The sequence below is a fragment of the Bombina bombina genome, chromosome 1 (genome assembly GCF_027579735.1).
Source record: "Bombina bombina isolate aBomBom1 chromosome 1, aBomBom1.pri, whole genome shotgun sequence".
NCBI classification, from domain to species: domain Eukaryota; kingdom Metazoa; phylum Chordata; class Amphibia; order Anura; family Bombinatoridae; genus Bombina; species Bombina bombina.
Window position 1 is genome coordinate 592,352,408 of NC_069499.1, and position 24,000 is coordinate 592,376,407.

The 24,000-nt window shown below is 39.1% G+C and overlaps 1 protein-coding gene across 1 annotated transcript in view; it reads right to left on the minus strand.

Annotated features, from left to right (window-relative positions):
- The window catches only part of NDUFA10 (NADH:ubiquinone oxidoreductase subunit A10), a 51,786-nt gene that overhangs the window by 19,671 nt on the left and 8,115 nt on the right, over positions 1-24,000 (minus strand). Inside the window, exons 4-8 of the mRNA XM_053698886.1 lie at positions 21,847-21,933; positions 14,222-14,343; positions 13,715-13,794; positions 13,501-13,555; positions 13,224-13,309 (exon numbers count right to left, since the gene is read on the minus strand). Of these exons, the coding sequence (XP_053554861.1) occupies positions 13,224-13,309; positions 13,501-13,555; positions 13,715-13,794; positions 14,222-14,343; positions 21,847-21,933 (430 nt within the window). The remainder of the gene's footprint in view (positions 1-13,223; positions 13,310-13,500; positions 13,556-13,714; positions 13,795-14,221; positions 14,344-21,846; positions 21,934-24,000) is intronic.

Sequence of the window (24,000 nt, forward strand, 5' to 3'; positions counted from 1 at the left end):
TGAGGTTTTTTGCAAAGCAGCTCATACTTCTTTTTTTTATTTTTTTTATTTTGCACAGTAAATGTCTCCATTGGGGATATGCAGATTTAATATTTAATAACTAAGCAATTTGAGTTATGATGCTCTAGAGCAGGCAAACAAAATCTTCATCTTGTGATGCTGTAGCAGAGATCTCCTTCATCCCAGCCCCCACATACCCATCTGCAGGCTGCCCAGCCTCTACAACAAAGCCCTGCTGAATGAAACCTTGTACTGATCCAAGATAATCATTTCACTGCCAGTGGTTTCTTAGGTGGTTTCTATTTGCGCTCACTGATGGTGTATGTGAAGTGAAAGTATGTTTATATAATATATTGCATGGGGTATGCATAAAGGGACCAGGGTGATATGATATGCAGGGGGGGGGGTTATGCATGAAGAGACCAGGGTGATATTGAAATGCAGGGGGGGGGATATCCATGAAGAGACCAGGGTGATATTGATATGCAGGGGGGTATCCATAAAGAGACCAGGGTGATATTGATATGCAGGTGGGGGTATCCATGAAGAGACCAGGGTGATATTGATATGCAGGTGGGGGTATCCATGAAGAGACCAGGGTGATATTGATATGCAGGTGGGGGTATCCATGAAGAGACCAGGGTGTTATTGATATGCAGGGGGGTATCCATGAAGAGACCAGGGTGATATTGATATGCAGGTGGGGGTATCCATGAAGTGACCAGGGTGATATTGATATGCAGGGGGGGTTATCCATGAAGAGAACAGGGTGATATTGATATGCGGGGGGGGGGGGGGTATCCATGAAGAGACCAGGGTGATATTGATATGCAGGGGGGTATCCATGAAGAGACCAGGGTGATATTGATATGCAGGGGGGGGGTATCCATGAAGAGACCAGGGTGATATTGATATGCAGGGGGGGTATCCATGAAGAGACCAGGGTGATATTGATATGCAGGGGGGTATATATATATATATATATATATATATATATATATATATACACACATATATATATACATATATACACACATGCACACACACAATTTAAAACTGAATTTTATTTCAAAATGACCTGCAGAAAAATTTTTACTACAAAAAATCTCATCGCAGAAAGTGAAAAAAAGTTCTGCTTCTGGGACACACATATACACACACACACATATACATATATATATATATATATATATGTGTGTGTGTGGCACAGATTCAACAAAGTGTTGGAAACATTCCTCAGAGATTTTGTACCATATTGACATGATAGCATCATGCAGTTGCTGCCGATTTGTCGGCTTCACATCCATGATGCAAATCTCACGTTCCACCACATCCGAAAGGTGCTCTATTGGATTGATATCTGGTGGAGGCTATTGGAGTACAGTGAACTCATTGTCATGTTCAAGAAACCAGTTTGAGATGATTTAAGCTTTGTGATATGGTGCATTATCCTGCAGGAAGTAGCCATCAGAAGATGGGTACACTGTAGTCATAAAGGGATGGACATTGTCAGCAACAATACACAGGTAGGCTGTGGCATTTAAAACTAGTACTGAATGTTTGGTAGGTTTAGACTGTCTAGCTGGTGGGGAATCTAGCACACCTGAAGTAAACTTTATCCCAAAGTTTAAAGAGTTATAGTTAGTTGTAGTAGGTGGCGCAAAACAAGTTGCTATTCCCAATGTGTCTTACTGTAAATATGTGTGATAATATGTGGGCTCAATATATGTTAATGTTTTGATGAGTCCTAATTTTATATTCTCTTTTGGAAAAAACGGATGTCGAAACTATTTAAGAAATAAATATGATCCTTTATATGATTATGGTAAATTTACCCAATAGTAGTGATGCTAAAAGTACAGTTAAACAAAAATTATTACAATTCCTTCAAAGTTTAAAAAATGACACCGGTGTCTCTATGTATAAAAATGTACATAATATATAAAAAATAAATTAAATTAAAATAATAACGTTGAAATCTTATAATTTATACAGTTTTGGGTTTATCACAAGTTGTAATTTCTAACAGAATGTTTGTAGATACAATTTTATAGTGGATAAAACAATAGTTGCTGTATAGTTCATATAGGATACTTTGTTTCAAGTTCAGCTATGCAATCGAGATCTTATCTTAGGCAACTATATATCAAATGTAGAGGTATGTTGGTGCGATTTTTATCACACTATAATATAAGTATACAAATTAGTACCTTGAAGTGTATCTGTTTGATATCACTTTTGTGAGATAATTGCGGTTAAATAAACGCCGCTATGCCAGTGTTTTGATTAAGTTTCAAGATCAAGCTGGTGGCAGTTCTATATGAGCTGCTGGCGGTTAAATAAATGCCGCTTTGGTTTACTCTTATTAGGTGGGCTTATCTGTTTGCTGCGAGAAAATTCACTTTTATATAAGTGTTTGGGTAGTTGTCGTGGCCGCTCAGTTACCTTATCCTTTGTGGGTCAGTGACCGATCGCGCTCTTAAGGGTTTCTTGGTGGGATCTTCGTTGCGGTTAAGTGCTAACCGTTTGCTGATGTTTTTTAAGTATCTCCGGTTTTTCTATTCTGTGGCTTGTCTGTCGGTCAGTGACCGATCACGATGGTATGGTTGTTGGATAACCTCCTTATGTGGAATTTTTGCGTGCCTTTCCGGTCTGTTGTTCCCAGGTTTCTTAGATGTCGGTCAGTGACCGATCTGGGTGCTGAAATGTGGTTGTTGGGATAAGTTGAAAGTTTGTAGGATAAGTAGAAAAAGGATTTCTAGTTATCAATGTGATCTTTGCGGTTAAATATATGCCGCTCAGTGGGAACTTGAATATTTCAACTGGGTATAGCTGGTATTCACTTTGTCTTCTCAAATCCTGTGCCGGTGTGCTCTGGTATCAACATGTTTCGGCTGGACAGCCTTTTTCAAGATCCAGAAAAAGGCTGTCCAGCCGAAACATGTTGATACCAGAGCACACCTGCACAGGATTTGAGAAGACAAAGTGAATACCAGCTATACCCAGTTGAAATATTCAACCATACCATCGTGATCGGTCACTGACCGACAGACAAGCCACAGAATAGAAAAACCGGAGATACTTAAAAAACATCATTCCCACTGAGCGGCATATATTTAACCGCAAAGATCACATTGATAACTAGAAATCCTTTTTCTACTTATCCTACAAACTTTCAACTTATCCCAACAACCACATTTCAGCACCCAGATCGGTCACTGACCGACATCTAAGAAACCTGGGAACAACAGACCGGAAAGGCACGCAAAAATTCCACATAAGGAGGTTATCCAACAACCATACCATCGTGATCGGTCACTGACCGACAGACAAGCCACAGAATAGAAAAACCGGAGATACTTAAAAAACATCAGCAAACGGTTAGCACTTAACCGCAACGAAGATCCCACCAAGAAACCCTTAAGAGCGCGATCGGTCACTGACCGACAAAGGATAAGGTAACTGAGCGGCCACGACAACTACCCAAACACTTATATAAAAGTGAATTTTCTCGCAGCAAACAGATAAGCCCACCTAATAAGAGTAAACCAAAGCGGCATTTATTTAACCGCCAGCAGCTCATATAGAACTGCCACCAGCTTGATCTTGAAACTTAATCAAAACACTGGCATAGCGGCGTTTATTTAACCGCAATTATCTCACAAAAGTGATATCAAACAGATACACTTCAAGGTACTAATTTGTATACTTATATTATAGTGTGATAAAAATCGCACCAACATACCTCTACATTTGATATATAGTTGCCTAAGATAAGATCTCGATTGCATAGCTGAACTTGAAACAAAGTATCCTATATGAACTATACAGCAACTATTGTTTTATCCACTATAAAATTGTAAACATTCTGTTAGAAATTACAACTTGTGATAAACCCAAAACTGTATAAATTATAAGATTTCAACGTTATTATTTTAATTTAATTTATTTTTTATATATTATGTACATTTTTATACATAGAGACACCGGTGTCATTTTTTAAACTTTGAAGGAATTGTAATAATTTTTGTTTAACTGTACTTTTAGCATCACTACTATTGGGTAAATTTACCATAATCAAATAAAGGATCATATTTATTTCTTAAATAGTTTCGACATCCATTTTTTCCTAAAGAGAATATAAAATTAGGACTCATCAAAACATTAACATATATTGAGCCCACATATTATCACACATATTTACAGTAAGACACATTGGGAATAGCAACTTGTTTTGCGCCACCTACTACAACTAACTGTGGCATTTAAAACAATGCTCAATTGGTACTAAGGGGCCCAAAGTGTGCCAAGAAAATATCCCCCACACCATTACACCACCAGCCTGAACTGTTGATACATGGATCCATGTTTACGCCAAATTCTTACTCTACCATCTGAGTGTCGCAGCTGAAATCGAGAGTGTTGCCTATCATCTGGAACCAGTCTGCCCATTCTCCTCTGACATCAACAAGGCATTTTCGCACACAAAACTGCCGCTCACTGGATATTTTCTCTGATTTGGACCATGCTCTGTAAACCCTAGAGATGGTTGTGCATGAAAATCCCAGTAGATCAGCAGTTTTAGAAAACCTCAGACCAGCCGCCTGGCACTAACAACCATGCCACGTTCAAAGTCACAAATGACCTTTCTTCCCCATTCTGATGCTCAGTTTGAACTTCAGCAAGTCGTCTTCACCACGTCTAGATGCCTATTGCCTAAATGCATTGTATTTGCCTGTATTTTGGGCAACTTCTTTGAAAGTCCTAGTAGTGAAGGGTTAAATTTTGGACTTTCCTATCCCCTTAAAGCACAATCAGTTCACGGACATCTAGCAATTCTAGATGTTGTGAATCAAGTGGACATATTATTTGGAGAATATGGGAATGATTCAGAAAAGTTGGAGGTCATCTTCATCTTCCGCTAACCTTGTTATCAATGTACACCAAAGAAGTATTTTCCAAAACACTACCAGTGCAACATATTAACTAAGGGAAGTTGATGTATACTGTAAGGAGTTTTTTTTTTATTAACTTTTATTAAGATAAAAGCAAACCTAACAAAATGAAAGCACATCCAATCAAAAATATTTAAAGCGTAAGTCTAGTCAAAATTAAACGTTAATGATTCAGATTCCAATTTACTTTTATCATCAAATTTGCTTTGTTCTCTTGGAATTCTTTGTTAACATCTTAACATAGAACTATAAACCTATCTAAGTCCTTGAACTCCACCTCTTATCTCAGTGCATTTTGACAGTTTTGTTTACAGCTAGACAGTGCTAGGTCATGTGTGCAATTCTTTTTGGAATAGATGTATGACCTCCAGTAACTGATCACTGAGCTTAAAGGAACAGTCTAGTCAAAATTAAACTTGCATAATTCAGATAGGCCATGCAATTTTAAACAACTTTTCAATTCACTTTTATCAACAAATTTGCTTTGTATTCTAGGTATTCTTAGTTGAAAGCTAAACCTAAGTAGGCTCATATGCTAATGTCTAAGCCCTTGAAGGCCGCCTCAAAGCTCAATGCATTGGACAGGTTTTTTTTTTACAGATAGAGGGTGTTAGTTCATGTGTGCCACATAGATAATATTGTGTTTACGCCCGTGTAGTTACTTATGAGAGGGCACCAATTGGCTAAAATGTAAGTCTATCAAAAGAACTGAAATAAGGGAGCAGTCTGCAGAGGCTTAGATACAAGGTAATCACATATGTTAAAGTATATCACAGGAATAGTCTAGTCAAAATTAAACTTTCATGATTCAGATAGGGCATGCAATTTTAAGCAACTAATGAACTTAATTTTTCTTTGTCCTTTTGGTATCTTTATTTGAATGTAAGCTTAGGAGGCGGCCCATTTTTGTTTCAGCACCTGGGTAGCGCTTTCTGATTGTTGGCTAGATTTAGACAACAATCAGAAAGTGCTACCAAGGTACTGAACCAAAAAACAAATTATGCTTACCTGATAATTTTCTTTTCTTCAGATGGAGTCCACAGCTGCATTCATTACTTTTGGGAAATAAGAAAATGGCCACCAGGAGGAGACAAAGACACCCCAGCTAAAGGCTTAAATACTCCTCCCCCACTTCCCTCATCCCCCAGTCATACTGCCGAGGAACAAGAAACAGTAGAAGAAATACCAGGGTGAAAAGGTGCCAGAAGAATAAAAACTAAGACGCCCCACAGAAAAAATACGGATGGGGAGCTGTGGACTCTTTCCATCTGAAGAAAAGAAAATTATCAGGTAAGCATAATTTAAGTTTTTCTTCATAAATGGAAAGAGTCCACAGCTGCATTCATTACTTTTGGGAAAACAATACCCTAGCTATATAGAGGACACTGAATCCAAAGACGGGAGGGTACAATAGGAGGCCAATTCTGAGGGCACCAAGCCTGAAAAAACCACAACCCAACCAAACCCCGCTCTGTCGGAGCCGGGCAAAAGAACTATAAGGAAAGACCCCAAGGACACACAGATAGTCCGAAGGCTTAACTAGAGACCACAAGTAGACTCACCGAGCCAACACTCCTCAAGGAGAACCGTCGCCCAGCAGTCGGTCCTCATACTAGTACAGTACCAAAATCCCCCAAAAAGGAGAGGACAAGGGGTAAACCAAGGGATACCCAAAAGGTACAGCAAAATTCATAAAGGAAAAAAAAACCCTCAAAAGGACGGACAAGTCCACAGAGACCCGAATGGATCCCGAGAACAAGGGGAGACAACACCCAACCCACAAGGAGTAACCGGGCATCAGCAGGAGAAGAAACATCTCCCAAACATCGTGCAACAGCACCGAAAAAGACAGCTGAAGACAAAGTCCTCAAAACGTCAGAACTCAGACTGAACGAACAGAAAATTACAAGCAGCAAACCAAAAAAAAACAAAACACTATCCGCATGGAAGACACCGAGAAAACACTATCCGCAAGGAAGAAACGGCCCAAGACAGAAATTGCCCAACCTCCAAGAAAAGGACACTCTCCAGGCAATCTAGGCCGCCAAGCCTACTCACAGATCATAAAGGGGGAGAGGCACAGAACCTCTAAAAAAAGAAGGTCCACTGTCACCCTAAGACTTGAAGATGAACATCAGATCTCAGATCCTACACCTAGCTGGACCAGCCCAAGCAACGGCAGAACTGAAGGGAACCAAAAAGGAACCCCGAGACCGGCCCGCAAAAGGGCGGAAGAATGGACACAGCCACCTCAATCTAAAGACAAACGAGCAGGCATTAGACCCAAGGAGATCTAGCAAGGCCACCCGCCTAAGTCTCAATGCGGAGCCAGCAGCTCCCCAGATGGAAAGGAACAACTCAAAGAGCAGACCAATCCCCGAACCAGATAAACATCTGTTCCAACCTCTGAACACAGGAGAAGCCCCAAAAAAGGGAACCACACCTCCGTAAGGAGGACAAAGAGCCCCCTGAAGAGGAGAACGTCGATAGACACCTGCCCATAAGACAGGAAGAACCGATAGGACACAAGGACACGTCACTGACGAACACAGAAGAACCCCTTAAAACACCATTGTGCTAGCACACATAACAGGCGCAAAAGTGACAGCTGAGCAACCACAACCCTTCCGTTTGCTAGGCAGGAAAGCCCACCATCAGGTCACGTTAGAAGGCTGTCCCAGAGGAACCGTATCGTTTGCACAAGACAAGGCCCAAGGAGCCCTGGCTCTCAAATCTAGCCAAGTTGTAAAACAGAACAACCAGAACAAGGGCGAAGCCCAAGTACCCCGGAAGCTGGAACCCCCAGGCCAGTCCTAGGATCAAAAGGTCCGGTAACATCCCATGGCGGGATCCCGAAAGAGAAAACTCAGAGTAAAACCCTCGACAACCGGAAGATCAGGACAAGACGCCCGGGCCTCACAAATGTTTGGATTAAACAAACTTCCAGGTACATAAACTCCCCGTCTAATATAAAAAAAAAACAGACTTCCCAGGGAAAAATCCAGAATAAACTGGATAACAAGAGCAAGAAGCCCTTGCAAGTCCCGACCCAAAGGGACGAGACCACCCCTTGCAGGAGCCCAACACTCCAAAGAGCCAGGGCCATAAAAGGACACTAGAGCTAACAGGCATTCAAGCATCATTAACATGATTGTGCTTGAAAGGAGCAGCTAATCCCCCTAAGGGACACAAGGCGCTGCTCATTTTATCAACCTCGAAAGGAGGAAAGGCTGAGTTGGGATCAAACTAGTAACCCTTGATTTGCTACAGTACAGAGTAGCCACAAAGCATTAGAATGCTGAGCTAGCTGTCCAGCTAGCCCCAAAGCTCCAGACACCAGGGGAACAGAGAGGACCAGTCACCCGAATAGAGCAACATCAACCCTCCACATCATCTCAGATTCGAAGTCAGAGGACAGTAAAACATGGGTTTGGATGCCACCGAGATGGCAATACCTGAACCATATGAGTGGAAAACCACTAGGACCTCTTCTATCCCAAGAAGGAGATGCAGGAGAAGAACCCCTAACTGGAGCCCAAAAAGACCTCACTGTCTAAAGTCCCGAAAAAGCAACAACCAACTCCCGAAGGGAATCCAAGTCCCCCAAAGGCGACCCATCCACAAGGAAAAACTGACAATCCAAGAGGTCTCAATGAAGAAGAGAACCACTAAAGAAACAAGTCCAAAAAAGACAAAATTTCCTAAAGCAACACCGCCACGATCGGCGGAAAAGAGGCGCTAAATCCTCCAGAGTATTACTTCCCTCCATGTGGGAAGTAATACTCTAGATTCCAAGGGTATCGGAAGCAACAGAGAGTGACGCAGCAAAATTCACTGACCCAGTCACCAGAGAAAATGGCTATTTAGGACTGACACAACCCAGAGAGCCGCACAGACCCGTAAGTCCTCTTGAGAATGCTTAGCTGAAACTTGTAAAACAAATAACAAGAAACATAATGTCAACCATGTATACCTGACCAGCAAGGTATATTAGGCGCCACGTGTCTGAATAAGCCGCGAGACAGAAGATCTGAACCCAAGCAGGACCAGCCTGCATCCAGGGTCATAACTGCCAAGCTGGCTAAATCTGCCCTCAGAGAGGGAGAAAGAAAAACAGACAAACCTTTCCCAAACAACTTCCGTAGAAGCAAACGGCGAGTATTGATCCCAGAGAAGTTTACGCAGGAAACACAGTATGAAAAATAAAATTCATCCTAACCGGATAAAATAAAATGAGGCAACCCGAGGGTTAACGCCCAAGAAGAACAGAAAGATCTGCAGGACCAGCCTAACGGAAACCCTGTTCTTCCAACAAAAATCTGGGAAGGATCTTGATAAGACTTAAAGATTACTTCATTACCCCATGTCTAACGAGGTGAGCCATTTGAAGGAGGAGACTGATGAGTCCCGTACCCAAGAAGGATAGGGTCCCCCAGCAACTCAAAAACGTGTCTGAGTAACACACTAAGGCGAGCCCGCCTGTAACGAAAGGAACAACACTCAGGCACAGTTACACCCGCAGGGAACTGTTCATGCCCTCCAGAGGTTGAAGGACCTGGGGCAATCGGGCACGAGCACAATCGCAAACATCTGGACTTTGCAGACATGCTAGCGCCAAAAGTATGTAAAAGCGAACACGTGCCACAATCTCCGGGGGAAACAATTTACCCTCCGAGGAGGGAAACACATAACTTGGGTTACCCGCATGTGTAGTAGTAGAAAACGGTAGCGAACTCGCCTCCCGGAGGACAGGGCCCCCCGAGGCGGATGGCTCAGCAGTCTCTTAAATCCCAGAGCCTGAGGAACAAGGCGCTTCATGACAGCCTAAAGAACATCTGACTGACCTGAGTCCATGGGGCCAATTCGCATTCTTCACAGAACGAAGAATCTAAATCAGAATGTTGACCAATCTCAACATCAGTATCCTCCATAACTGGGTCAAGGATACCCAAAATGGACTATATATAAAACAATTTGAACGGCACCTGACACCCACAATGGCTGGGGCACTCACCACCTCCTATGTACCAGACACTAGCGGACTAAAATGTTCCTTCGCCACACAGTCAGGAACGCGGAAATGGAAGACCAGAACGTAACACGCTCGGTCACAAGGTGAACCGTACAGTCCAACAAAAAGTGTGCCCAACCGTAAGGTTGCGTCACTTCAACAGGCCGTTATGTTCTAAGCCACAAGCCCAGTAAACACTACAAATAAGTAGATTGAATCACATAAACATGATTAAAAAAAACCCTGTTCAATAGTCCCCCTCAGGAGATATTAACCCTTGAATCCAAGACACTAAAAGGAGTCTCACTGAGACCCTGTAGCTTTCATGTGAGTTCGCAGGAACAAATGAGTTACAATACATTCATGAAGAAATAAAATGAAACAATCTTACCGGAATCTATGTCGTGGAACAAGAACACGGCCCTTCAAGTGTGACGGATAGTAGCCTCGCCTCCGCCATGGACTTGAGAGAAAAAAAAAAAAACAGGCAGCGAAGCGAAGTTAGAGTACGCCGATTGCTTGAGGAGCTGTTAACATGAGTCGGGATCGTTTCGCAGAAAGAATCTCCCTGCATCTCCGGACTCTAACTTTCATCCAACCCCTCACTGAGAGACTGACAGGATTACTTAAAACTCCCGTCCCATGTCGAAGAGTACTACCCTCCATAAGAGACTAATTAAATTCTGACACTTCTCTGCCAACCTCCTGGGACGAAAGGCAAAGAATGACTGGGGGATGAGGGAAGTGGGAGGAGTATTTAAGCCTTTGGCTTGGGTGTCTTTGCCTCCTCCTGGTGGCCAGGTTCTTATTTCCCAAAAGTAATGAATGCAGCTGTGGACTCTTTCCATTTATGAAGAAAATGGGCAGGCTCCTATGCTTACATTCTTGCTTTTCCAAATAAAGATACAGAGAGAACGTAGAAAAAATTAATAGGGAGTAAAATTAGAAAGTTGCTTAAAATTGAATGCACTATCTGAATCATGAAAGTTTAATTTTGACTAGACTATTCCTTTAATATAACAGTGGTGGTTATGCAAAAATGGGGAATGGGTAATAAAGGGATTATTTATCAGAAATTCTGGAGAAGATTACCCCTTTAAGGCATACACTTACATCAAGCAGTATTAATGTGCACAAATCGTTAAACAAATGTATTTTGTAGTTAAAGTTAAACCACTGTTAGAGTATTTATTATGGCATACAGATAATTCAATAATTTTACATAATTTGTCCATAAGATTTATAAGTGTAGAAACATACTGAAAAGTTTAATTTATACATGCATGTAGTAGTTACAAACTCATGTTTATTACCAACAAAAAAAAAACAAACATACAAAAATAAAGTAATTATCTTAAAACCATCCAAAAATTAAAAAAACAAGAGGCAAAAATCTCAGCATGCCCATCTCTAAAAATTCTAATGACGACATTGGAAATGTACATGAATAGCACTCTACAACACTAAATATGTATTATTAGGGTGGATGAAAGTAATCATTCCCCGAAAGAAGGGGTTAAAACTTAGCTTTTAATAAGAAATAATAAAAATACATAGATAAAAACAAAGAGTGGTAATATTGGTGCAATGTGGATAAGAGAATTACTTTGTCCCCTGATGATAGGGATTCCCTAATATGTAAACACCAAGGTTAGTAAATGCTGCAATATAACTGATAATGTAAGGAAACAATAGCAGGCGCTAAATATTTATAGGTGCCAGGGTTATGGTACACTAAGTTTAAAGGCACAGATGTGAGATGATAGTGAGAGTAAATACTCTATCCTGTTAGGTGTTCTACAAGTTAGGCTATTATTATTCCATTCAAAACTAGTTACTAGATGAACATTGTAGCACAGTGCTTTAAAACTATGTACAAGATTACAACGTTTGGTGGCAATGCCACATATTTAAAGAGAGTCAAATAAATTGTTCACTTGTAATGTAACTGTATTTCTATTTTACCAGTTATAGCTCCACAATGTTATTGCTGTCACTGTAATAGTATCGTCAATGAGTAGTCATATAGGGAATCGAGATATGGCTGGCTGTGTATATAAGGGCTAGAGAGGTCATATCGCACAAAGATTTATTTTTATTAAATTATAATCTACAAATGTAGCGACGTAATCATATGGAGTGCCAACGATATCTTAAAGGGACACTGAACCCAAATTTTTTGTTTCAAATAGCGCATGCAATTTTAAGCAACTTTCTAATTTACTCCTATTATGAATTTTTCTTCGTTCCCTTGCTATCTTTATTTGAAAAAGAAGGCATCTAAGCTAAGGAGCCAGCCAATTTTTGGTTCAGTACCCTGGACAGCGAATTTATCCACCAATCAGTAAGAACAACCCAGGTTGTTCACCAAAAATGGGCCAGCATCTAAACTTACATTCTTACTTTTCAAATAAAGATATCAAGAGAATGAAGAAAAATTGATAATAGGAGTAAATTAAAAAGTTGCTTAAAATTGCATGCACTATCTGAATCACAAAAGAAAAAAATGTGGGTTCAGTGCCCCTTTAATTTATAGGGATTGGATCACTCCCCATGGTATGTGTGTATACACGCACCAGTAAAAATAAGAAGTGACACAGTTTAAGTCCGTAATTAGGACTACTCATATAGTATACACTATTTCCAATTATTAATTTGCTAGAGCGAGAGTATCCGAGTCCCATCAAGGGTTAATCCAAACCTAAACTGTGTTTACTTGGATTATAGGCGACAATTCGTCAGCTATCACGGCATACACAAAGGGATAAGTAAAATAGATAATATTACGAGCACCTTATATTTCACAACTGCTAAATTAAAAAAAGAGAACGTCCCCACTCCCCCTGACATCTTTCGCACGTAGGCTTTATCAAAGCATACCCTTTATAAAGAGAGAAACACAAGTCTTAAAAGGGACATGAAGCCCAAAATGTTTCCAATTTACTTATATCAGCAAATGTGCTTCATTATCTTGGTATTCTTTATTAAAGGAGCAGCAATGCTCTACTGGGAGCTGAACACATTGGGTGCGACAATGACAAAAGGCATATATGTGCAGCCACCAATCAGCAGCTAGCTCCCAGTAGTGCACTGCTGCTCCTGAGCCTACCTAGGTATGTTTTTATTTTATAAAAAAGGATACCAAGGGAAAGAAGTAAATTAGAAAAAGTGTTGAATGCTGTATCTGAATCATGAAAATTTTACTTTTGACTTTACTGTCCCTTAAACAATTTACCGGTGTCAGATATGTTACTCACAGCATACGCATATGGTGAAAGCTGATATCATCCTGTTCTGTCCAAGGGCCCTTCTCAAACTTTAGGTACTCAATGTCCTCAATAACCTGAAAAGGGAAAACACAAAAATATGATATAGTACTTGTTAGAATCCGTTCTTACTACTTTACACCTTGAAACCGCTTCAAAACAACAGATCTTATCAGGTGAGGATCCCAAGATGACAAACTAGGAATATTTGCCCTACCAGGGACCAGAGCCCATCAAAACAAGAGAAAAACATTTCGTAGATACTCGCCTTTTCCACCTCATTGGCTTCATTTGCCGAGTACTGCAAAACCTCAGAAGTCTCACTAAAGAGAGAATATGGGTCAGAAAGAGCGACATGCACTGACAAATACATTTCTGTTTAAAAATACTAAATACAAAACACATGGTGGGAAGACTAGGCTGCCATACAGAGATTTCGAATAATAGGAGGTTTTTGTGTGTTTAATGCCTGCAGAGCTCACCTGATCTGTGGAAGGAAGGAGGCCTTATATACATCTTCAATACTCTGCAAGTAGCTGAGAGATACTTTCTTTTCAGAGGCCTGCAGCAGATATATGGAAATGTGTGAACAAATAGCCTTTTTACAAAGAGAATGAGAGACAGAGCCAGACAGAGCCACAGAGCCAGACAGAGCCACACAGAGCCACACAGAGCCAGACAGAGCCACACAGAGCCAGACAGAGCCACACAGAGCCAGACAGAGCCACACAGAGCCAGACAGAGCCACACAGAGCCAGACAGAGCCACACAGAGCCAGACAGAGCCACACAGAGCCAGACAGAGCCACACAGAGCCACACAGAGCCACACAGAGCCACACAGAGCCACACAGAGCCACACAGAGCCACACAGAGCCACACAGAGCCAGACAGAGCCACACAGAGCCAGACAGAGCCACACAGAGCCACACAGAGCCACACAGACATATATATTCAGGGTGAGGTATCATGCTGAAACGATGGGAATTACATTTCCTCTCTCCAGAATTTTCTTGTGGACATCAACAGCTGGAACATCCACATAAATAGAAAGATGAGGAGGCAGATACTGGTCTATGCTCACACCCTTAATCTCATTATAATGATCAACACCTGAAACAGACAGATAGTTTACACACAAATGGATTTTAATAGACAAGAAGACTGGTTGGATTCTACAAGTGGTCGAGAATTTGTTAAATATATGAGTATTTGTTAAAAATATAATATATATAATAAATTGAAAACCTTCACTGAGCTATAAGAGGCTGGTATATCAATCTCTTGGTTCTCCTACACTCAAATAAGCATTATCTTGACACTCACAAAGCTATGCTCTTCAGAGATCTCGCCAATTTCGAAAAATTTGGTCTTTTGTACCTACTACCTAGGTATCTAATAACACTTACATACAGATTATTATTAAATAGAAACGACACTACACCTCCTTCATACGCCCTTAGGTGGAACACAGAATAAGACATCAACATTTCTAACGAGAACTGGAATAAAATATTTATAAACCACATGAGACATTCTGTCTCAGCAAAAGTTTTGGAAATTAATTATAAAGTTTTTATCAAGGTGGTACCTTACTCCTTAGTAAATCAGAGCGATATATAAAAATTCGGACGGTAGATGCTGGAGGGGGTGTGTGGAGACGGGTACGCTGACATGTCTGGTGGGGATGCGACAAAATAAAGGACTAGTGGCGGGAGTTCTTGGGGTCATGGGAGCCAGGCTAAGTTCAATAATTCCCAACTGTCCTCAGTCACTTTTATTTCATGGCCTCCCCAAACTGAAGGACAGGTGCAAAAGGAACTTACTTTTTCTGATGCTGAATAGTGCAAAAATTCTAATACCCAGGAACTGGAAGTCTCCTAAAGTACCGACAGTTGAGGAATGGAAGCTGCAGGTGGAACGACTATTACAATTAGAAAAATTTAGATACTTAAGGGATGGGAGAACAGAGATCCATGAATATATGGTGCAGACTTGGAAGGAGAATTTCACATAAGTCTCAGTTATAATAATCAGGCCCGGAGGAGGTGGTCTGTTGCGGGGAGAGAGAGGGAGACCAGAATATATATTTATTTATTTATTTTTGGTTTCCCCGCCATTTCACTGTTCAGGAATCAGACTTCATTTCTTTATTTTCTTAAATAATGTTTATATGTTGTCAAGTTACAGAATATCTGTACAAATATCTTCTTTTCAGTTAATAACGATTAATATGAAAGTAAGAAAAAGGAGAACAAAAACCTCTGAGCTTACCCGTTACCGAGATCTTGCTCTCATTTGGACTTTTTGTAAGGGCACATGTTAAAAGCTTGGGCAAGATCTCATAAGTTAAATACATGCTGGACAGTGCCAGATGGCAATATGGTTGTAACATGAATGTAATGCATACAACCGTGTAATGTCTAACAGTTTAATAAAGCTCTTTAAAAGAAAAAATATATAATATATAATATATTATATATATATATAGCGTCTCCGCACATTTCGCAGTAGCACACCAGAAAAATCCTAAGGTTTGAAAGTTAAAGTGGATGTAAAGTCAATGCTATCGCCCAATCACATATTGTTTAACAATCAAAATTAAGTGGACTTTAATTCATCGTTTTTTTTTAATCTACCATTTAATCGATATATAAACCTATTTATTCGGAATTGTCTTACTCGCTTCCTCCGCCCGCCATTTTGGACCGCATATCCAACGTTGATTGACACTCTATTCTACTAATAATATTTCACACCCCGTGGCGTCCAGCCCCTTTTCGGAGACGTCAGAAATTCTTTATGCGCATGCGTTCCCAGCACTTGTTTAGATGATAATACATCAGTGCCGATAGAGATTTAGTAAACAGTACTAACGCATGCGCATATTAGACACATTAGTGTTAAGCGCATGCGCAAAATAACTAATAATCTTGAACAAGCTTTTCAAATACGTAATAGAGCAGGAGGGGCCGCTCTATATGTAATGTGGCCGAAATACCGGAAGAAATGGATGGGAGGAGTTAGAAACGAAAACGCAGCTAAGTTTACATATAAAATATAAATAGATATTTTGAATTTTTTGTAAAAAAAATAATGCGTTTTAACTAATGCAATGATTGTGAATTGATATTGAGTACTAATTAAGAGAAAATTTACATTCACTTTAAGGTGATTGAGCAAGTGGTAGGAAGTATTAGGGGAGGAGACCGCTTACTAAACCTGTAAAAAACACCTACTGGATCCATAGGTTGTAAAGATAAAGATTTGGCAGTATTTTTATAGCAAAATTCACAGATTGAGTGGGTATTATATGGAGAAATGTGTTAAATAGAGGGTTTGTTATGAAGGCTATTTCCAAATTAAGTAATTTTTTTTATTGAATAATTTTAGTTTTATGAATTTTACTAAGTCTATATGTATAGAATAGAATGCTGTGAATTGCCGACTATACAACGAGAGGTGGAGGCAAAATGTTGACTAATGAGTAATATCTTTACAGGAACTGAACATTTTGGATATGAATTGATAGAGTTAACTGAAAACTACATTAATCTATTTAAAGTGGAACCTCTGAACAGAGTTAGATTGTTGTATACGAGGTGTGCGTAACCAAACCACCCCCCCAGGTGACGTGAACAAAAGGAGGAGGGCATGGAATAATGTGCAAAGCTGGTGATGAAGCAGGACACACCCACAAATCACTTGAGCGATGGGATACTCATGTGGTCACAGTTTTTGTTTACCATCACCAGACTGTACCTTCTGGGAAGGCAGAAACGTGCTTCAGGATAGGGGACACAGTAGTAAACTTCCTCTCCTCATAGCCTGGAATGAATCTGTGTGGATCAGTAAAGAAGCGTTGAGGACCATACATGGAGTGTCTTCATACAGCTGGTACCGCTTTACAGTTTATATAAAAGTTTGCTGCTATAGTGCACATCGGCTATAAGCGAGGTCTAAATTGAGTGTGTATTTGACATTATGAAAAGGGACATTAAACACTAAACAAATGCTAGATAGAATGATGCATTGATAGAAACGATTAGTCTGAGATTAACCTGTAAATGTATTTTTTAAAGTTTCATTAGCTGTTTAAATATTGACAAAATAAATGTAAAGTTTTAGTGTCTATAAAACAATGGGAGCTTACATGTTGTAACTTAGGTTACCTTCTCTGCTGTGGCCAATTAGAGACAGTTATAAATAGATCACTAGAGTGTGCAGCTAATGGCTGTTTACAATATAACAGTGTTCTGCCCTTCCATATCTAAAAGTAACTGAAAAGCTCACAATTAATGAATGGAATTACAGGTAAAGGAGACAAAATAAGTAATGAAAGTATATTGTACAGGTTTTTTTTTTTATATACAATGTATCATTTGGTATTACCACCTCAAAGTGTTTAATGTCCCTTTAATAAATGTTTTCAAGTCTGGTAGAGTTCCAGCCTAACGGAAGGTTTCTGTTTTGGGCTCTTTAATGTCCCTTTAAAGTTGTTCTATTTTTAACTAACATACTACACTTAGCTCCTTTTGTGTGGCATTTCACTTTGCTTGTGCTTTCAGGATTAAGATAGAGCATAGCGTTTTAAACAGCTTTCCAGTTTATTTCTATTATCAAATTTGCTTAATTATCTTGCTATGCTTTGCTGAAGGAGCAACGATGCACAACTGGGAACTAGCTTAACACACCAGGTGAGTCAATGACAAGAGGCATATATGTGCAGCCACCGATCAGCTGCTAGCTCCCAGCAGTGCATTGCTTTTCAACAATAGATAATAGAAGTAAATTAGAAAAAGAAAATAAAAATTACATGCTCTATCTGAATCATGAAAATTTAAAGGACCACTCAATGCAGTAGAATTGCAAAATTAACAAGTGCAAAATAAAAAGACAAGGCAATAGCACTTACTCAATAAGCAGTAGATGTTTTTTCTGACAAATGTATTTTTTCTCCCATTTTCCGACCCCCTTTATCATGTGACAAACATCATCCAATCACAGACTAGTATACGTATACCCTGTGAGCTTGTGCACATGCTAAGTAGGATCTTGTTCCTCAGAAAGTGTGAATATAAAAAGACTGTGCAAAATTTGATAACGGAAGTAAATTGTAAAGTTTTTTAAATCTGCATGCTCTATCATCATCATCATAAAAGTTTATTTTGACTATACTGCCCCTTTAAAATTGTAAGCTCTATCTCAATAATTAAAGTTTAAGTATGACTTGTCTTTAAATTAGTCATAGGCAAACAAGTATGCACTCCAAATCCTTTCAGCCTTGATATCCCCACGGGTGTCAGCTTCCAGACCATACCACAAGCTCCACAGTATTCACAGAAAATACGATGAAGCTGCGCTCTCAGAAAGGTGTAAAAGTTTATGCAGCAGAACAAAAGCAAGGTTTTGGTGAACCTGTCCCTTTCAAGCTAAAAACACTATTTAAATGACATAAATAAACCATCACCAATTAAAACATGAGCCAATCAGCAATCCACTAGCGGGCGGTTACATATAAGCATCATACACATCTCTAATCTTATTTAACTCTTTTCTACCCCATATAGGTGCATAGATTAAACAATGAAAAAAAAAAATCCTGATGAAGTTAAAGGGACAGTCAACACCAGAATTTTTGTTGTTTAAAAAGATAGATAATCCCTTTATTACCCATTCCCCAGTTTTGCATAATTAACACAGTTATATTAATATACTTTTTACCTCTGTGATTAACTTGTATCTAAGCATCTTCTGACAGTCCCCTAATCACATGACATTTTATTTATTATCTATTGACTTTCATTTTAGCCAATTAGTGCAGTGTCTGCCACAATCCACAGACGTGATCACAATGTTATCTATATGGCTCACATGAACTAGCTCTCCCCTGTTGGGAAAAGCAAATAAAAAAGCATGTAATAAGAGGGGGCCTTTAAGGGCTTAGACATAATCATATGAGCCTTCCTAAGTTTAGCTTTCAACTAACAATACCAAGAGAACAAAGCAAAATTGGTGATAAAAGTAAATCGGAAAGTTGTTTAAAATTACAAGCCTTATTTGAAACATGAGGTTTTTTTGGACTTGACTGTCCCTTTAAATATAGCTGCTATTAGGAATAGGGGGTTATAAATCCTAAATAAAAGGGATTTAAAATCAAATTCCTTATTCATCCATTTGGGGTAAATAGTGTCTAACCTCCAAATCCACATAGCTTCATTACAAAGTTTCAATTGGTTAACCTGGTGACCCATAGTGTGGAAATGGTTTGATACAGGAAGATTATCTAAGACAGGGTTTCTAACGTTTGACTTGTGTTGGCCTATGCAGTCCTTTTCCCACTGGGTCATTTCGCCAAAATACTACTGGAACATCTCTATGTTAAAATTTTCAAAATGTCTACAACTCACAAGAGTAAGTGCTCATTCAGCTGTCAGCTGCATTTTGGGAAAAAAACCAGCACCCAATCAGCTTTATCAGTGCTGAGGCCACACTTTGCTTTATTATGATCTTGTGGGATTTCACTAAAATCTCAAGAGATTTAATAGTGAACTTCATTAACCCCTTAGTGACCACATCACTTTTCCATTTTCTGACTATGTGGGACCAAGGCTATTTTTATATTTCTGCTGTGTTTTGTGTTTAGCTATAATTTTCCTCTTACTCATTTACTGTACCAACATATATTATATATCATTTTTCTTGCCATTAAATGGACTTTTTAAAGATACCATTATTTTCATCATATCTTATGATTTACTATAAAAATAAAAAAAAATTATGATGACCCCCAAAATCTGTTACACATCTACAACCACCAAAAAACAACCATGCTTAAAAGTTTCTAAAAATTTTTCCTGAGTTTAGAAATACCCAATGTTTACGTGTTCTTTGCATTTTTATAAAGTTATAGGGCAATAAATACAAGTAGCACTTTGCCATTTCCAAACCCATTTCCCCCCCAAAATTAGTGATAGTTACATTGGAACACTGATATCTGTCAGGAATCCCTGAATATCCCTTGACATGTAAATATTTTTTTTAGTAGACAACCCAAATATTGATCTAGGTCAATTTTAGTATATTTCATGCCATCATTTCACCGCCAAATGCGATCAAATAATAAAAAAAAAAAAGTGTTCACTTTTTCAAACTTTAGGTTTCTCACTGAAATTATTTACAAACAGCTTGTGCAATTATGGCACAAATGGTTCTAAATGCTTCTCTGGGATCCCCTTTGTTCAGAAATATCAGACATTTATGGCTTTTTGGCATTACTTTTTGGTAATTAGAAGGCCTCTAAATGCCGCTGCGCACCACACGTGTATTATGTCCAGCAGTGAAGGGATTAATTAGGGAGCTTGTATGGTTAAATTTAACTTTAGTGTAGTAGACAACCTAAAGTATTGATCTAGGCTCATTTTGGTTTATTTCATGCCACCATTTCACCGCCAAATAAAAAAAAATAGTTCACTTTTTCACAATTTTAGGTTTCTCACTGAAATTATTTACAAACCGTTAGTACAATCATGGCACAAAATGTTGTAAATGCTTCTCTGTAATCCCTTGTTCAGAAATAGATATATATGGCTTTGGCATTGCTTTTTGGTAATTAGAAGGCCGCTAAATGCCGCTGCGCACCAAACTTGTATTATGCCCAGCAGTTAAGGGGTTAATAAGGTAGCATGTAGGGTTAATTTTAGCTTTAGAATAGAGATCATCCTCCCACATTTCACCCCCTGATCCCTCCCTGACCCCCCTCAAACAGCTCTGTTTCCTCTCCCACCTCACAATTGTCACCGCCATCTTAAGAACTGGCAGAAAGTCTGCCAGTACTAAAATAAAAGGATTTTTTTTTTTTTTTATATTTTACAGCAGTGATGGATCCCCCCCCCATACAGCTCTCTAATTCAATGGAGAGTGCGTGCGCCGCACGCACACGCCCCGCGCTCCAGATCACTTGCACACTCTGCAGGGACAGGATCTGGAAGTCCCTCCATCGATGGGCCGCCACCTGCCTCGCAGCAGCTCCTAGCCACCCACCCACCAACGATCAGCACCATCGATGGTCGATGCAGAGAGGGCCACAGATGCTTAAAAAAAGGAATTGCAGGATACCTCAAATATAGAGACATCACTGCAATACCCTGAGAGCTGCTGGACAATTTTTGCAGGATGTACCTGGTACGTCATTGGTCGTTAAGGGGTTAAACTGAGGAGGGAAATAACATGACTGTGCCTTAACATGACAGATGCACGCTCCCTTGCAAGTCCTGTGACTAGCATCCTGATTGGCTGCTTTTGAGGTACAATATCTTCCTTTTTTACAGAGAGGTGTTCAGGTGACATTCTCGTCAGCATTTACAGCTATGTTGCATCACTTTAAAGTGGGCAACATTTAAGTAAAATGTCCCTTTAAGTCTGAAGGAAAAATAAGGGGACAAATAAATTAAGAAATAATTAATCTTTATGCAACAAGAGGAGTACTTATATGGAAAAATTCCCCCATATCGCTTGTGGATAAGTTGTATATATGGAAGGGGATTCCTTCCTAATTTCTTGCATATTTTTGTGTGTGCATGTTTATATACAAATATTTTAAAGAATATATCTTACATTGTTTGCGGATGTAACCATTCTTATACATGGCTTCCAGGAATACAAAGTCACTGAAAGGAGAACGCTCCATCACCACTCCCTGCCCTGCAAAACAGAAAGACAGATGTTTGTGGTAGCCACTAGACAGGACACACATTCCTTTCCCAACTGATGTACATTAAATGATTCCACTTATCTGAACACATTTTTGCTATAATTGAATCCCTACTACTAAGTTCTGAGTCTCTCTTCAATATGCCTAAAGTAGAACCCATCTGCATATGTAAGAGAAACAAAGAATGGATCTTTACTATCCAAATGACAAGTAATCTGTAGATGGGACATAAACAACAACTTGTAATTACAGTATTTTTCTACAGTCTTGCAATCAAATACAATCTTTGGAATGCATTAACAACTTGTTTCATTTTGGATATGCGCAATGTACTCAATATCACTTTCATTCATCGAAAAATATATTCTCAAACATTAGACCCAGAGTTTATTACCTGGCAGCCCACACCTCTGGTCCTTTTTTTTAAAAAAAAAAATATTTTCACAAAGTTTTTCAGATGGACCTATCGTTATAATCCCGGTTGTGCAGTTTGATCCTTTCATGAACGCGCAATTGTTTACATCATCTTTGCCTGTCTTCCCTCTCTTGATGTTATGTGCAACTTCTCACACTCGCATCACTACACTTGTGAAGCGACCGATGCTTCTGTATTGACAGGACGTGCAGTCTATTACAGAGCATGGGCATTCAATCTTTTCCCAATAGCGTGTAGGCATGACAGACATTTTCTGCGGGCTGAACTAAATAGCTCTAATAACTCCCATGTAAGAGGTGTCAGAGGGGTTGGAAAAGTACTGTGTACCAACTGTTCTATACCGAAAAATAAGAAATTACATTATAAATATAAAGTTTTATATATTAAAAAAAAAAAAAAAAAAAAAAAAAGGTGGTTATATTTACATAAAAATGACACTGACGATGTTAAATTTACTGACCCTTTATTTCGCAATTTATATGTATTAAAAAAAATGCAGCTAAAGTTGTTAAAATTGAGACTGAAGTGTAGGGACACAAAACAAAATGAAGCAATAGCTGACTTTCTGCTCTCATATATGTGCTCTGTAGTCGATTACAACTCCTGCACAGCCTGGGTTACCCTGGCAACTATCTAGTCTCTGTCATGGAGAAGCAGTAATTTAAGTTTCAGCTGCCCTCACTGCAAATAGCCTTGGCTGCCAAAAACTAACTTTCCTAACAAGTTGCCTTGATTCCTTCTATGGTGTACACAATATATTGTGCAAAGCTAGTACTGCCACAGCCAGTGGTGGCTGGAAGCTAAATAGGTGGCTCTATACATGCACTAGAGCTAGCTAGGAAGTAGAGGAAAATGGTGAGCTATGTAGATGAGAAACAATACTATAGTATCATACAGTTCAAAACAGGAAATAACAGACAAGTTCACTCTACATTTTAACAACTTTAGCTGCAAAACATCCAATAAATTTACATTTACAAGAAAAGTTGGCAACAAGTTTGTGATATTTTTTTTAGTACATATAATTAAAATAAACATTGTATCTTCTAATCTCAATGTGTTTACTGTCCCTGTAAGGATCTACTCACTTTCTATCCATACAATAAAAGGGAAAAGTATGCTCTTTTACACAAAGTATATATTTTTCCACTTAAAATGTAACTTTTACTAGTTATAGTTAAAAAAAGGCAGCAAGAATAGAAGTTGTATCTAGCGTGCCAGAAAAATAGTTAAAAACACAACTCTGTAACTGTGACTTGTATAAAGTACTTCAATGTTGCTGATTTTAGGTTGTTTATCACACATGAGGAGGAGGGGAAAAATCAAATGATATTAGGTAAATGTAAGAGCCTCTATTTAGGAGCTGTGTCCTGTATTGCCCTATATTAGAGTAGATAAGCAACTTTTTTACACTAAATATGCTATAAATCCCTTCCCCATCCTTCCCACAATATGTCCCAAATGTTACAACAACAAATACAATTATCAATTAGTCTGAAATTAATAGAGTGCAGTTAAAATAAACACGAAGCCCCTGACGCAGTCGCGTTTCACATATACGCTTCCTCAGAGGAACATACAACTTCTATTCTTGCTGCCTTTTTTACACTATAACTAGTAA